The 16,269-nt window shown below is 42.6% G+C and overlaps 1 protein-coding gene and 1 long non-coding RNA gene across 4 annotated transcripts in view; both read right to left on the bottom strand.

Moving 5' to 3' along the window:
* Nucleotides 1-3,343: 3,343 nt before the first annotated feature.
* On the bottom strand, nucleotides 3,344-10,268 carry LOC121680396. 3 transcript variants are annotated; one of them, XR_006021679.1, is made up of 6 exons: nucleotides 10,190-10,268; nucleotides 9,186-9,452; nucleotides 9,030-9,063; nucleotides 3,917-4,097; nucleotides 3,602-3,702; nucleotides 3,344-3,463 (listed from the first exon to the last, which is right to left on the bottom strand). It is a non-coding gene; the product is annotated as an uncharacterized LOC121680396 (long non-coding RNA). The 3 variants fall into 3 exon arrangements; XR_006021677.1 differs by having other exon boundaries at nucleotides 10,176-10,262; XR_006021678.1 differs by lacking the exon at nucleotides 10,190-10,268 and adding an exon at nucleotides 9,661-9,725 and having other exon boundaries at nucleotides 9,186-9,485.
* A 1,754-nt stretch (nucleotides 10,269-12,022) lies between these two features.
* Nucleotides 12,023-16,269, bottom strand: part of LOC121680500 — a 30,613-nt gene continuing 26,366 nt past the window's right edge. Inside the window, exons 11-17 of the mRNA XM_042059903.1 lie at nucleotides 15,770-15,919; nucleotides 15,325-15,499; nucleotides 15,085-15,185; nucleotides 14,542-14,800; nucleotides 13,202-13,239; nucleotides 12,639-12,685; nucleotides 12,023-12,329 (exon numbers count right to left, since the gene is read on the bottom strand). Of these exons, the coding sequence (XP_041915837.1) occupies nucleotides 12,038-12,329; nucleotides 12,639-12,685; nucleotides 13,202-13,239; nucleotides 14,542-14,800; nucleotides 15,085-15,185; nucleotides 15,325-15,499; nucleotides 15,770-15,919 (1,062 nt within the window). The 3' untranslated portion in view covers nucleotides 12,023-12,037. The remainder of the gene's footprint in view (nucleotides 12,330-12,638; nucleotides 12,686-13,201; nucleotides 13,240-14,541; nucleotides 14,801-15,084; nucleotides 15,186-15,324; nucleotides 15,500-15,769; nucleotides 15,920-16,269) is intronic.

Here is a 16,269-nt window from a genome sequence, read left to right as displayed (position 1 = left end):
AAGCCTATTGAGGGGGCTGCGTCTGTGTACAACTGGAGGTCTTCTGGAGATGATTGGCAGTCGTCGTAGAACATGCACAGACCATTCCATTCATCTAAAAACATCCTCCAGAGTTTGAGATCGGCCAGGCACTGGGCATCTAGATATACGTCTTCGAGAGATGGGGTTGCTGAGGCGCAGTTTAGGAGATGCGAGATGAAAGGGCGGCCCTGGGGAATGATTCGCATGGCGAAATTGAGGTGGCCTAGAAGGGAGAGAACTTCTTGTTTGGTGTGAGATGGTGAGGTTATAAACTCGTTCAACAGTAAAGAGATTCTGTCTTTTTTCTCTTTGGGGAGAGATGAAGAGAATTCTTCGGTATCTAAAATGATGCCGAGGAATTCGAGTCTGGATAAGGGACCGCACGTCTTCTCTTCTGAGAGTGGGACTCCCAGTTTGTTGAATACGTCAATTAGCGTAGAGATGCCTAGGGCCGGTGGGTAGGAATGGGGGATAACTACTAGAAAGTCATCCAGAAGATGAACGAGAAATGGGAGCTTATAGTTATTTAGGAGAATCCAGCACAGGGCTTCTGATAGCGTATCAAAAATGTTGGGACTGCTGCGGCAGCCGAAGGTGAGGCGAACTGCAAAATAGTATCTCCTATGCCATTTGACTCTGAAGAGGTGCCAGAATTCGAGGTCAATGGGCATGACTTTGAAGGCTGAGGTGATGTCCGCTTTAGCTAGCCAGCAACGTCTACCTGCCTTTTTGATCAGAGCGATAGCGTCGTCGACGGAGTGGTAGTGCAGCGAGAACTCTTCTAGTGGAATCAGACTGTTAATGCTGGGAGTGGTACTATTGTGCGGAGCTGAGAGGTCGATGATAAGTCTCTTTTTTCCTGAGTATTTGCGCGTAGCTACGCCTATGGGGTTGATCCTGTAGACTGGGAATGGAGGCTTGGTGAACGGACCGATCATAAAACCAGATTCAACCTCTTTGCTTAGGAGTGAGGTGACTACCTCCGGATCTTTGACGGCAGATTGTAGGTTTTTACAAACGAAAGACTCTGTAGGTCTTGCTAAAACACCTGGATGGAACCCATGCGTCAACCCCAAAGTCAAATAGTCGCAAAATTCCCTATTTGGATTGGACTGAAGTTCTGAATGGAGAGCAGAAACAATGACTGGAGTAGAGAGGTACTTTTTAAACTTTTTATTTATGTTCTTGAGTGTGGAACAGACTGACTTGGCATGGGCGCCTGCAGCGTGAGGAGGCGGTGGCAGGGCCTGTGCTGTGGCTAAAGAATAGTTATGCAGCCGGAACGGGACGTCGTGGTCCGAAGCACTCGCTGAGTGCTGATGATGACCCGCTGCTGCGGGCTGGTCTAGCGCGGGGCCGGGGAAGAAATGGGAAGGGAGAAAAGGAGGGAGGGAGGGAGCGGTCGCTGACGCGACCGGAAGTGGAGCAACCTGGGACAGGGTTGCGGGAAGTGGGACGGGGTAGGAAAGAGGGTTAGGGGGGAGTAGCGGTTGCTATCGGCGCCAGCTGAGACCAGGTGCTCGCTAACTCATAAGAGAGATGGGGGATTAGCGAGGTGAATCTTCGAGCTGACGCTTCTTCGTGAGTATTGTGGCGTGCTGTACAGACGTGGCTCCCGGAATGGAAAGGGGAGGGGGGAAAGGGAGGGAGCAGTCGTCGGAACGACTGGAGGTGGGGCAGCCCTGGACCGAGTCCTGGCTAGGGAAGGTGGATGGGGGAGGCAAAGAAGGGGTGGGGGGAGTAGCGACGCGGTCGCTACCGGGGCCGTCTGGAGAAGTGGGGTCGGATCCGGAACTACGGCGGAGATGCGGCGGGAAGAAAGTCGGCGGGAAGGAGCCTGAGCCGCTGACGTGGCTGTGGCTGAAGCAGCAGAATGATACGCTCTGAAGCGTGTGGTGCCTTAAAGTGCTGTCGGCGTGCCCGGTTCGCGAGGTGGCTGGTGGTGTGTGCTTCATCCGGCTGAATGGCCAGCGGAAGGAACCGCGCGAGGATGCCAGAAGGAGCAGCCTGCTTCCTGGTCCGGAGAAGAAAACAAAGGGAGGGAGTGGGAGGGAGAAAAGACCGGGTTATCAGACTGCGTTAGAAGGCGAAGGAGGTGAAACTTCCTATATATCTGACCTACAGAACGCGATGCCGCGGGAATGGAGAGTGCTGCGGATGCGAGCCACTGTCCAGTGGATCAGGTCATCGTCTTGCTGGCGCTGGGTTCTGGTGCTGCCGCGAGATGAGGCTGCTGAGCGGGAAATGCTGCCCCGGATGGAGGCGGGAGAGGAGCGCCTTCTGTGACCCTGTGTCCTGGGTTCCCTACACTGGCGGCGAGGGGAACGAATAGGATTATTTTCGCCCGGCGGAGGGCCCTGGGTGTCGGGTGTTGGCGGGACGAAGTTGTCATCCAGATCGCTGGAAGAGGCGTGGATTTCCAGTTCCATGAAAGCTGTCTTGTCTATGAGAACAATACTCAGACTGATTTCTCGAACGCCGGAGCGTGTGACGTAAGGAAAAGGAGGTCGGCTTAAATACCCTGCGGCGGCAGTGGGTGAGTTAATTGCTGTCAATCATCCCGAAGACTCCTCCCGAACTTTGTTTAGAAAACATCATTTAAAGTTCTTGTGTGTGTCTGTGCGCCTGTATCTCTTGGAAAGAGCCCTTATTATGAGAAGTTGAAAGTGAAAATGGGAGCACATGGAACGACTTGATAAGAGTTGCTAAAGCTGAATTGATTTTAAAGGAGCGTTTCACCACTGGGAAGATGAATGTGTATTTAATTTGGGTCATTTATGTAGCAACGTGGAGTCATAATTGAAGTCAGTGCCTTCTTGACCGTGAAAAAGGCAAAAAACAGTTTTTGGCCCGTGTGTGAAAGCCAACAACTCCCATAATCCCCTGCCTTTCACCGCTCTTCGCCTGCTCTACCAAGCCACTCCCCCAGGAAGCCTAACTGAATTACAAGCACTGAGGGACTCATTAATTAATGTAACATTTTGGCATTAATAAGGATTCTAAAATTAAAATGATCATTGTTTTATGTTACACTCAATCTTGTGGTATTGAAGGTCCTGTTCTTCATATGGAAATTTTCAAAAATCGCTATTTTGCAAACGTCACCAGCACATAGTTAACGACAAAAACCCTTTACAAATTACAAGTTATGTATGTTTATTCATTTAGCAGACACTTTTATCCAAAGCAACTTACATTTGTCAGTTATATTACAATTCTCCTCAGAGGGTAAAGGGCTTTGCTCAAGGACACAACCCACAACTTTTCAGGCTACTGCCATTGCTGAGTTGCTCACATAGTCATCTGCAATATCAACAATGTGCTTTAGGGCATTCAGAATCAAAGAGTTCACATTATCATCTAGATCTATCTCCTCGTCGTAGTTCTTCACTGGGAATATGCAGTTCATGGGAACACCCAACTTGTTTCTGCACTCTTGCATCTGCAAAAAAACATATATATATATTAGCCATGTACAACATCAGGACACACACACACACACACACACACACACACACACACACACACACACACACACACACATACACACACAGTGTCAAAGAGCACCAAAATAACTCACTCTCCTCTTAATGACCTTGCTGGAGTAGGTGTTCTGCAAGCTTTCCTTCACAAGCGGACAAGCCAAGTCCACATGTGTCATGAGGACCACTTGTGGGATGCCTGTAGAATCAATCCACAAAACACACATAACTGCCCACAGAAACAGACACCAAAAACATATTATGCTCTAATCAGCCCTACTGTATACTGTATAGTTCTCAACATAGAGGTTTATCAAAACTATGGACTCAGCCTCCATTTCTATTAATGATTAAAAAAAGTGAGTTCTACCTCCCTCAACCCCCAATTTACTCTCAGAGTGGCGGATTCTCACCTATTTTACTAGCATGCTCTCTGACATTTCGCATTTTGTTAATAACTTCATCATTTTTTCTGTCTTCCATCAGATGGACGCTGTTTGCTGAGAGAACACTGACCAGACAGTGAATCTTATCATCCAGGGTAGGGTTACTGTTGTAGCATGCGTATTCTTCAGGTAGTGGGAATGAATTAAACTGAACAAACAAGAAAAAAAAGTAAGTCCCCTGCTGAGTCCCCTGGAACTCTCACACACAACAGTCTCTGAAATTGAATGTCCCTTATTTAGCGATCATTGCTTCCTTTCATCTTCCCTCTACTGGAGGAAATTTAGCCTGGCTAACGCCAAACCTCATCTCACTTAGATGGGGTCTGGGAACTACATGTACACTTTCTCGTATTTGAAACATGGTTTATGAATGCCCAGAGCCATTTATTGGACGCTATGAATGTCTATCAAATGCGTCTGTACGTAGGTCATAACCGCTTCGGTGTGTCATCATTGTCTTGCTGCCCCCCCTCTGTTCTGTGATTGGTTCCTTCGTTGAGGTGAAACCAAGTCCATGGAATCCAGGCTGCCTAGCAGTGTGAATAAATTTGCGCGCATAAGGCAGCATGGGAAAACCCAGGCTAGAGGAAATTAGTAACCTCACTAAAACATTATTCAGTCCTCCATCATACATACCCCTCTCACTCTCTATCTCTATTTCCCTCTCACTCTCTCTATTTCTCTCTCACTCTCTCTATTTCTTCCCTATGTGGTGTGTAAAACCTATAGGGTTAAAGATTATTGAAAAAAAAATTAACAAATTATCTGCATTTAAAGTGAACATGAAACACTGATTTTAACAGTCAAAGAAGCTGGATTATAAATAATAAGTAATCAAAAATATGCAATAATACATAATTGGCCTAATAAGTAAACCAAATGGTATAAGTGTGAGTGTAGCACCATCTAGAAATATAATCATATATAGCATGTCTTGTTAAACTCAAACTAGATTCATCAGAAAATCAACCATGCACACTGTGTACTGTGCACATGTGACCTATACACCTTTTAGTCCTACATTGTAATTGTCTTTAATGTGTCCCTTTAATATGCTGATGATGTCCTCGGTTAGTACTCCTCCATCTCCCGTCTCAAGACCCATGATGTCACTGAAGACAAACGACAGAATTCCCATCTGCGTGTCTTTGATATGCCAGGTTTTGTACTGAAATGTCAAAATATAAAATATTACTTCAAAGTCAAATATTTTAAATGACGCAGGTAAAGGCCAATTGACATCAAGGGCTCTATTTTGCACACCAGCGCAATTAACTTTGTATACTCGCGCTTTTGTCTTTCCTATTTTGCAGTCAGCGCATATTGGAATTTTCCCTCTACAGGTACATGTGCGCCCACGGGGGCGTTTCAGCGAAAAGAGGGGGCGTGTTCCGGCGCAAACTGTCCCTGTTGATATTTTGCAGTTTCAGAAAACAATTCCGCCACAGACCAGGAACCACCTGGTCTAAAGTCAGTGCCGCGAATTCAGATGCTATTTTAAGGGCGCATGCATGGCCACAGGCCTGCAGAAATGAATGCTATGCACACTGATCTACAGACATCCTGTGCACAGATGGAAACATTAGCCTTGATAATATTTGTCCGTTTCTCGGCTTTGTTCGTGCATTGGTCAACTAAAAATTTAGTAGCCTATATAGTACATCTACATGCAATATCTTTACAACAACAACGCCTAATTACGACCTATTAATTTGGACAACTTTATACAGCCCTATAAAGGCTAAAGTTACCTTTAGTTTTGTTCCAATTTACCGTTGTGTATGGCTTTAAACATCGTGTGCGCTTTAACATCAGCCTATAAGCATTATTCCAGCTGCGCTAAGGTTTTGACAAGCACCACAAATTTGCCTACCTTGTTGTAGCCCATCTGAAATAACTCCAAAACTTTGCTATGTTCCCTCCATCCTTTCGTTGTTTTCAAAAAACGTTTTATATCCATGATGGCCTTGAAGTCTTGAGTTTGTGAATTCGCTTAAAGGAGAATTCCGGTGTGATATTGACCTAAAGTGTGTTGAAACATGATACCGAGTGTGAACGTATATCTCATAGCCCATCTCGGCTTGTCCCCTGCACTCCAAAATCTGGCGCTAGTTAGCCGATGCTACCAACAGCTTTTTCAATGGTGGTGCTTCGGCATCGGGCTAGCCATGCAAATAAATCACTGTTTTACACCATTTACGAGGCTCAATGTATCTCCACACTTCATTGGTAGACTTCCGAGGGCCCTGACATTTAAAACGAGACATTGAGAACTTTGAAAAAGCACTGGTAGTTTACTTACAAGACGATTTATGCAGACAGTATCTTCACGAAGTTTAGCGTTTGCAGCCATCTTGAATTTAGTCACGATAAGTCAAGCGACAAGTAAGAATGAACAGGTATGATAAGGGATCAGATTCCAAAAATAATTCAGTGGAAATGCATGGATTCCAGTTGCTGCTACTGGAAGAAACTGGAATCCATGCATTTCCACTGAATTATTTTTGAAATCTGATCCCTTATCATACCTGTTCATTCTTACTTGTCACTCGACTTATCGTGACACACTCGGTATCATGTTTCAACACACTTTAGGTCAATATCACACCGGAATTCTCCTTTAAATAAGCTTATTATGTGCTGTTAACCAGCAACCATAGACAGTAAAAGAAAGCAGCAAGTAGCCTTCGCTACAATTTCTGTAGTTGCTGCGTCCATTCATTGTTATTCTCTCTCCTGCTCAAACAAAAGTTGTGCGTGCATTAAGTTGATGATAACGTGTTTACAAACTCTACTTTACATAAAATAAATATTGTAAATAGCCCACTGTCATGCAGTTAATGGGATACTGTGCAGAGTTGGAAAGTTATGTCAACTTGGAAAGTGTTTTTCTTTGCCTGTTGGTAAGGTACAGCCATAGCTTACACCTGCAGGAGCGCTTGCTTGGGCGCCTGTGTTGCGAACACATTTCCACGAATCACGGATGTGTTGATGACATAAATTAGGAAATATTAGAGGACTTAATGAGACGAACTGCATGCCGATTCCATTTAACCCAAATGCCCCAGCAGCAGCACGGAGAGCTTATCTGACAGATCTGCATTGTCTATAGTGAAGTAATGTTAGATTACATTGCAAAAATATCACCATGCATTCATAAGCTCGTGATTCAGTGAGAGTGATCCCAAAACATCGGAAAGTGACATTTCTGTATTACATTTTGTCAAGAGGAAAAATCAATAGCAAACTGTTCACAACTGACTGTAGCACTGTGAACCGTTCCTGGTTGCGCCTGGCAAATCCCCCATCATAATAGCAATCCGCTATGGAACAAGCGTGCCTGTTGTTAAAGGGAATGTGAGATGATGCTCTGATTGGTTTATTGCATGTTACGCCCAAACTACACCCATGAATAATGTAGCTGCTACAGACCACCCCATTTTAGATTTGCGTCGGACACAACAGTCAATTTTCCGCCGGTAAAATAGAAACAGCACCCAAGATCCGCCCACAAAGCGATTTGCGCGAAGTCAATTGCATTAAAGTGCAAGATATAGCCCCAAAGATTGCTAGCTGATGCAAGCTGTTTCAAAAGATTTGACATGTCAAATTGCAGTTGTCAGGTTTTATGAAAATAATTGACCAACTAACTCTTAAAACATGCGCTAGATAGATTAAATAGCCAACAACATAAAGGGAAAGTGTAACTTGCTGTTCATTTGTGCATTACAGATTATATTTCTTGAAGTTATTTTTCTATTTATTTATTTTATTGAAGTTATTTTCTATTTCTATTTATATATTGTTCAAACGACTGCTTTCTCTTTGCCCTCTGCAAATTACATGTAGTTCGGTAGAACACAATTTGAATACATTAAAAATAGGGTAGTGCTTAGTATTTTTATAACTCATAACACTTTTTTGTTAGCCTGGGTGAACCAAGACGGACTTGTTGGCAAACTTGAGTTTGCTCAGCAGGGCAGTCTGGAAATGATACCATTAACGCACATTACCGTATCACCAAAAACCCAGGATCCAAACACAATCCTGTGCAATCAACACACACAATGGCTGCACTGATGGCGACAGGGTTAAACAGATATCGATGTGGATTTGCGATTGCGCAGGAAGTCACGTTTGTTTATGTTTCTGTTCAGATTTATTAGCAGACACTTTTGTCAAAAACAATGTATATTGTAACGATTTAATAGCGACACACACAGTTGTCCAATCAAAAGGTTTATTAGCTGAGAACGAGAGCTCACAGACCAAGACCAAGACCAGAACACAATACACACGGGGCAGGTCAAGCAGACACACACACTACACATACAGGGGAGGACGCAGCCCCCCACACAAAAAGGATCACACACGAGGGAGAACTAAAAGGGAAACATGTTACAATAAAGACGCTAACATTACACTCAAAACTAAGGAGAAATACAGACATAAACCCCCCAAATGTTCGCTCTCGTATCCCAGCATGCCCTGCGTGGGAGAACGCTAACACTGTCTTTTGCGCCGACGTTACAATATTATATTTTAGTCAAGGGCCAAACAAAACCCACTAGAGAGGTAGCTCACACCTCCCTTAAGTTCGTCCACAGTTAGTGCTAGCTCAATCACAAGCCAGCGCCCCAGCTTTGACTTGTTTGTTACTTACAGTTTTCGTGAAAGTACTGCTACTTGAAGCCGCAGCCAGTACCCCCACTCTGACTTTGTCCTGGAAGATGCTGTTGATGGAATTGATGATGCTGGACTTCCCAGCTCCCACAGGCCCATGCAAAAGGAAACGTAGTTGTTTGGGTCCTTGGCCACTAGGTTTATACTCTTGCAGACTTTTCTTTATTGGGAGATTCTTTCTACCAAATGTGGCAAAAAACATGTTCACACATGTATCATCATTTTATCACAATAGAGTATAATAATAAGCACAGAGAGACGTGACAATTAATCCACACAAAGTGCCAAAAGGCACATCAATTACTTAAAATGCCACTTTAACTTATCTGCTATGCACTAAATGTAAATAATACAAGAAAATATTTAATTGTGATCATGATGTCCACAATGGACTTACCCCCAATTAATAGTCCTCCAATCACGGTCAAACTCTGAGAAACAAAGAAAACATTACTCACTCATAAAAACACTCCAGTATACATTGCAGTGTGTGTCACAGTATATTTAATATGATTGACTGGCGGTGGTTATGATGACAAATAAGGTCACATACGGAGTAGAGAGACTGAAGCGGACTCTGAGGCGGTGCCTTTATTATTCCTCAGGGTTATTGTGTATTTCCCTTCATTCTCTTCCTTGGCTTTGCTTATCGTGAGACTCAAGACCTTCCCCTTCTGGATAATGCTGACACGGTCACTATCATATAGCATTTGCCCATCCTTCTCCCACATGGTATCCAATTGGTCTGTATTTGCCTCACATATAAAAAAAATGTCTTTTCCTCTTTTCACCCCCTTGTCACATATGTGAGATTGGAATTCTGTTGGAAAGTTAGAGGACAGATAGATTTATACTTGCATGCTTTCTTAGGCTATTCCCATGTTTACAATCTGACTGCAAATGCTGAAATAAAAGGTGTATGATGTGTATATGTAACGGATGCCAGCTAGCGTAGCTGTGCGTGTGGAACGTTAGTAAACCTCACTCCCCAACGCCACAAGAGTGCTGCTGGCAGGCGAGCTAGTAACCTGGGCTTTTAGCTCAACTGTCAGGACACTCGTCTCCCGATCCAAGGTGCTGCAGTTCGCGGGTTACGCAGGTTATATATACACTGGATACCCCCTTGGATATTTCACCTTTTATTGCTTTAATAAATGGAATCTTTGTCAATTTAATTTGGCCTTTTTTTTAGCCTGGCTAGCGCCACCACTTCTTCAAAATTCTCGTATTTGAAAAAAATGCCCAGATCCGTTTATTGGGTGCCACGGATGTCTATCAAATGCGTCTGTGCATAGCTCATCATCATCTTGCTTTCCCCCTTGTTCTGTGACTGGTTCCCTATCTGAGGCAAAAATTAGGGCGGTAGTTTCCAGGCTGCCTTAGCAGCGTGAATCAAATCGCGCGCAAGGCAGCATGGGAACACCCAGGCTACCTTTTTTACAATAATTGACAAAAACCCCTCTGTAATGTCAAAGTGAAAGAAAAAATAATGTAATGAAAAATATATAATGCAAAATAAGCAATTGTATAAATATTCACCCACCCTGAGTGACTGACCTAAATCAACAGTGGTCCAGCCAATTGGTGACAATAGTCTAGCAATTAGTGAAATGGAGATCGCATTCATATTCCTATGTGAATTCGAGTGAATGTGAATAAGTAGCATAGTAATTAGGGATGTCAAACTATTTTTTTAATTGTGATTAATCGCTGAATTTCTATAGTTAATCGCAATTAATCGCATAATTTATCACATGATTAAAATTCTATTAGTTTGCATTTCTGAACTTTCCAGAAATCCATATTAACAATGTAAAACAATTCTTACTAGGGTTATCTTGATTGGGAATCAAATGAACGCAATGAAAGTTACTTTATTTAAAATCAATTTTCAAAAGATTTGCAGCGTTACACAATGTAGGCTATTCTTCATAAATATAGCTGATATAAACTGAAATAAATGCTACAGCAGAAGTGCATGCACGAAATGTACACACATTATAAAGGGCATATAACAAACAAAAAATACTCCAAATAGCCTTTATACAGTATATTCATTATCTTTGAGTTCAGTTGAAAATAAAGAATTTTTTATATGGAGAAATATGCACAAGTGCATATGCAAATGTAAGCTAGGCCAACAGCACCTTTCAATGAAGTGCATAACAAACAGAAATAGCCTAGTCCATATCACCATTAACTATGTTCAGCTCACGTTTAACAGCATATGATCGTAAACAATATTTAGCTCGTAGATTATAGCTTGAACTTGAAGTGTTTCGTGATATTTTAATTTCATGTGGACTGAGTCGAACACTGGCGCTGACATGAGTGCACTGTCACTTGCCTGTCACTGTCAAGTTTTTAACTGGCAAACACTGGATGAACAATGGATTTTATGATGCAGCACCCCCGACAAAATAAAACGGAATCGCAATTTACACGGCAGCAAAGTGCAATGCTGGTGTGCAGAGTTAATCTAATGTCTTAAATTAAAATACCGAAATTGTTACTGTATCGTTATTGTGGCCCACAAACTGCGATACATACAGAACCGTGGGCACACTATACACGGGTTTCCCGCTTACCAACAAAACTAGATGCGCGCGCAGCCGTGAGGCAGAAGACGCTTGGCGGCCGTCCACAACAGTTACAGTATACCCCTGTTGTCTCAATGATAATAACATCTCATTTCAGACTATATTTCAAAGTTTGACGTTCATTTGGATTATTAATATAACATCGTATTTTGTCATTTTTGGCGAAGACATGCATTCCATTAGGGATATTGAACATATTTAACATTCTCTAACCATCGTGATTTCGAATTGGTGCAGTTTTCAGCACAGAAACTCATTTTATTCTTTTGCTCTTTTGCATTGCTCTATGCTGTTCTATGGTGCTTTCTGCCTCTTGGTTGCGCACGCATGTTTTCGTGACGGAAAACCCGTGGATGGCGCTGTATTGATATTTTGTAACGAGTGTTTTGAAATAAGGGAGCCATCCTTCACAACAGTGGCACGAATGAGCCTGAATGATGGAGAGACCAAGAGATCACCTCAAACAAAGTCAAAAGTAGGCTAGGTCAAGTTAACCAACAATTGAGATATATTATGGCAATTTTAAAATCATATGATGATTAACGCGATGGCGAGCCCAGAAAAAACTGTGTTAAAAATGCAAACAGTCATCATCAAAATCGGTGGTCCTAAAAGCGGGCGTTTCCGACCGATTGATAGGAGAGTGTGTGAATATGTGACTGAAAAACGTGATGATGGAATGCCCATTACCAGAGCTGTCATACATCTGAAGGCTTTTGAGATGGCTAAAGAGCTAAACACATAGCCTGGCGGGCCATCCTATATCATTGAAATGTATAGTCTGGAATCGAACCATTCACCTCGCTTAATCCAAGGGGCGGGCAGAGAATTGTCTTTCAAACTGCCTAGGCATGCAATAGGCCAGCGCTACGACCATATCCGTATCCGGTCGGCAAAACAGCAAACTGATGCCAGACTCTGCAGCAACCAGAGCCCCTGCACAGATCTGGCCCTGAAAGACACTGTTGATGGAGTTGATGAAGCTGGACTTCCCAGCTCCCACCGGCCCGTGCAGCAGGATACGCAGGTGTTTGAGTTCGGAATTCAGCAGATGGAATTCTCCCAGTTTCTTTTCCATACTGTTTCTACTGCCGATGCTAGAGGTGGATGATATTAAAGGCAGAGTTCAAGAACCCCTGACACTTATTATGTAAAACTGTGTTGAAGATTTTACTAAACACATTCATCATTGACCTGACATAATCATCTTTCATTGATACACTGTCCTTATCCAGGTTATTACAATTATTAATTGCAGTATTTAAGTACACATTTAATTTACACATGATATGGTGATGGTCACATTTACAACCACTGCCTTCATCACTACCAATACTACCATCAACATCCTCGTCATCATCATTATCATCCTCATTGAAAAGAAAAACAAGATAAAAATAACTTACTCCCAGTTTATTTTCCGCCATTCAAGGTCGAATTCTCTATCTGCTGAGTATCACAAACACAACATATTCAGATACAAACAGACACACACTTACAAACACACACACCCACACACACACACACACCACACACACACACACACACACACACACACACACACACACACACACACACCCACAAACTGTCAACTCTTTTGAGGACAGGACGGCAGAGCAGTGAGCAAAACAGCCGACACACAAGTGCTACACACATAACACACTACACTGCCAATTTCCGTTTCAGCTTGTGTGTGTGTGTGTGTGTGTGTGTGTGTGTGTGTGTGTGTGTGTGTAGACACTCACCAGTAGATGTTAAAACAGGGTTCAAGTCCATTACAACTCCTGAGACAAAAAAAAAAAACAGTCATCATTGAGAGCACACATATACCACACAACAGCATAAACAGCACACATGCGTACACATTGACTAATATTGGACAAACAACCAGACAAGAGACATACAGACACAAACTATTACAACTCCAAAAACAAAACAAAAAACAACAGCCATCATTGAGAGCACACATATGCCAGTTTAAAGAATCCATCTCATCCTGAAGGCTCTCTGCAAAAAGACACAAAAATGTTTGCAGTGCTAAAATACACAAATCACAGATCACACGCACAAACCCCTGAAACATGAACATATATGCACATAATGGTATCAAAGAATCAAATCAAAGCACATTCTCAGGACAATGTGATAATCAAGAGGACAATGTGATAATCAGCCTTAATTAAGCCTTAAAGGTTGTATCAGCGATTCCAGGCACAAAAAAGGCCCAAACATAAATGATCACATTCATCTAATCTTTCCTAACGATCCGCTAGCTGTCTGCCCCATAAGCAGGCTGTAAAAAACGCATCTCTGTAGGCACCCTAGGCTCCGAGATCTGTACACAAAAACAATTGCTACCAACAAGGGTTGGCAACCCCTCAAAGGCAAAATAAAGTGTTTCAACCAATAACCGACGAGATGCACGTTTAGGAGAGTTTTAATTGCACGGGAGGGAGGGGGAGGGAGTAGCGAGCTAGCTCTCTGTTTTGTTTGAACATCAACAGAAGTGACGTATCCCCGCTATTGCTGATACAACCTTTAACCAAGGGTCTGTCCAGAACAAAAGGCAGGTGTCTGCTGTCTCGCTGCCTTCAGCTCTCTAACAAGTCACTTGCCGTAGCAGGCATCAAGGTACCAGCTATGAACTTTGTTTCGGACAGCCTAGCAAGATAGCGACACAGAACACCGTTGCCAGGATACAGAAAGCAGAATAACATAAAGTTCGACTGCAGCAACAGCTGATCACAATTAAATAGAAATTTGGACTTCGAAGGCAGCATGAAGGACACATCTACGCTGCCTTCAATATTCGGCAGCATTTCATAGAAATATTTGATTCGGACATGCCTCGATGCCTAGCTCCCCTGTTAGATATCCAAATGAAAAATAATGATTTTTTTTTTTAGTTTCGGACACAGCCAAAGTCTCCCAGCCTGTAAAATTACACTGATCCAGAATGCGGTGACACTATATGGTCTTTTACCAGAGCCGTCTATCTCTATCTTCAAAAACCTCTTGAAGACCCAGTTCTTCCGAGAGTTCCTCCTCTCCTAACACCATTAACAACCTAACACAATTTACCATGACCGACCCCTCTTATCTCCATCCCTTGAATTTCCCTCAATCAGAAAGGCTTTCTATTACAAAATGTGTGTTCCCTGTACCTGCAAAATTACACCAAAACGAAAATGGAATAGGTGTGTGACTGTGTATGCATCTTCAATTTGTTTCCTGTCCTTGTAAAATTACACCGAAATGAAACTCGAATAGATGTATGTATGTACAGTATCTTCACCGCAACAGACTTACCAGAACACGAGTCCTCGGACTGCTCATCAGCTGATGGCTCTGATGGCTCCTCTGACTCTGACTGCTGTGTGTGTGTCTCTAGAGGCTGGATGTGTGTCTCCAGGCTATCCACATAGTCACAAGCGAAGCTCACAGTGTGCTTCAGAGCATCCAGTATCAAACTGTCCATGTTACTGTCCAGTTTGTTCTCCTCATGGTAGTTTTTCACCGGGAAGATGCAGTTCATGGGGACCCCAAGCCTGTTACTGCACTCTTGCATCTAAACACACACACACACACACATTCTATTTGTCAGTTTAAATAAAAAAACAGAGCACATAACGAGAGCATGATGGATAAACAATGCTTGAATACAAAACAGTCAACAATATAACAATATAATCTATAGATATAATCATGCAGGTCTTAGATCAGTTATAAAATAAACACACATATGCATGCAGCTGCACATATTCTCTTGATTTCTCTCTCTCACACACACACATACATTTATAGATATACAGTATACTGTATGTATATAAACACTCAACCACAAAAACATACTTTCTGCTTTATGTGTTTGCTTGTGTAGATGCGCTGCAGGTCATTCTTAACGAGAGGACAGGCCAAGTCCACACAGGTCATAAAAACCACCTGAGGAATCCCTGTAGATGCAACATACCCACACAGGTACACATGACAATATTTCTCAAATTAATATACTAATCATTTTAATTTAAGACATTTTAAAAACAGAACATTTTTGCCATCCTATGACAGAAGTATATAAACAGGGGATCTTACCCATTTCACTTGCATGCTTTCTGATATCCTGCATTTTGTTAATAACGTAATTGTCCATCAGGGTGATTTTATCAGCTTGGAGCACACTGACCAAGCAGTGAACCTTTTTATCCACAGTTGGTCTGTGGTTGTGGTATTTTGGGTCTCTTTCAGACAGTGGGCATCTAGAGTTAAACTGAGCAAACCACAGCAAGCAACATGCACTCAGTTATTGTTTGTTTGGTGTGTGTGTGTGTGCGCTGGTTTGCGGGTCTGCAGGACAGCATGTGTCTGTGTGTGTGTGTGTGTGTGTGTGTGTGTGTCTGTGTGTGTGTGTGTGTGTGTGTGTGTGTTCACATGTATGTGGAAATCTGTGCTGATCATTCATTGCACTAACATACATGCAGAACTAGTCAAAGAATGTGTATCATTATTTATAGTTGTTTTAATGTGTGTGTGTGCATACCTTGTAATTATCTCTGACATGTCCTTTTAAGGAACTGATGATGTCATCAGGATGCACACCTTCATCATCTTCTTTCTCCAGACCCATGATGTCATTAAAGACAACTGGCAAAGCTCGGTTTTGCTGGTCTCTAATTTGATAGGTTTTGAACTGAAAGGCAATACAACAAAAACAGCAAAAAAATCAAATAAATGTATCTCTTTTCGAGCAATATTAATTTTTAAGAGGTGCAGTCTTTGACCCTTGCAACAGGTTTAAGCTCAACATACAATTTAATACACCCCTCCCTTCTGGGCAAATACAGTAAGTAACTTGGTCTCCAAATAGCGATGGATGTATGCACTTACGAATGTTCTCTAAGATTGATCTTTTTCCATGTTTCCCGAACATGCTTGTAGCGTCAACACGCATGAACTGCTCTTAAGAGGAGCTGTCCACATGAATAGTTGACATCAGGTGACGTAACGTGACAGTTGAACACAGTTTGAACTTCGGACCTA

Source organism: Alosa sapidissima, chromosome 13 (genome assembly GCF_018492685.1).
Source record: "Alosa sapidissima isolate fAloSap1 chromosome 13, fAloSap1.pri, whole genome shotgun sequence".
NCBI classification, from domain to species: domain Eukaryota; kingdom Metazoa; phylum Chordata; class Actinopteri; order Clupeiformes; family Clupeidae; genus Alosa; species Alosa sapidissima.
This window is presented reverse-complemented; position numbering and strand designations above follow the sequence as displayed.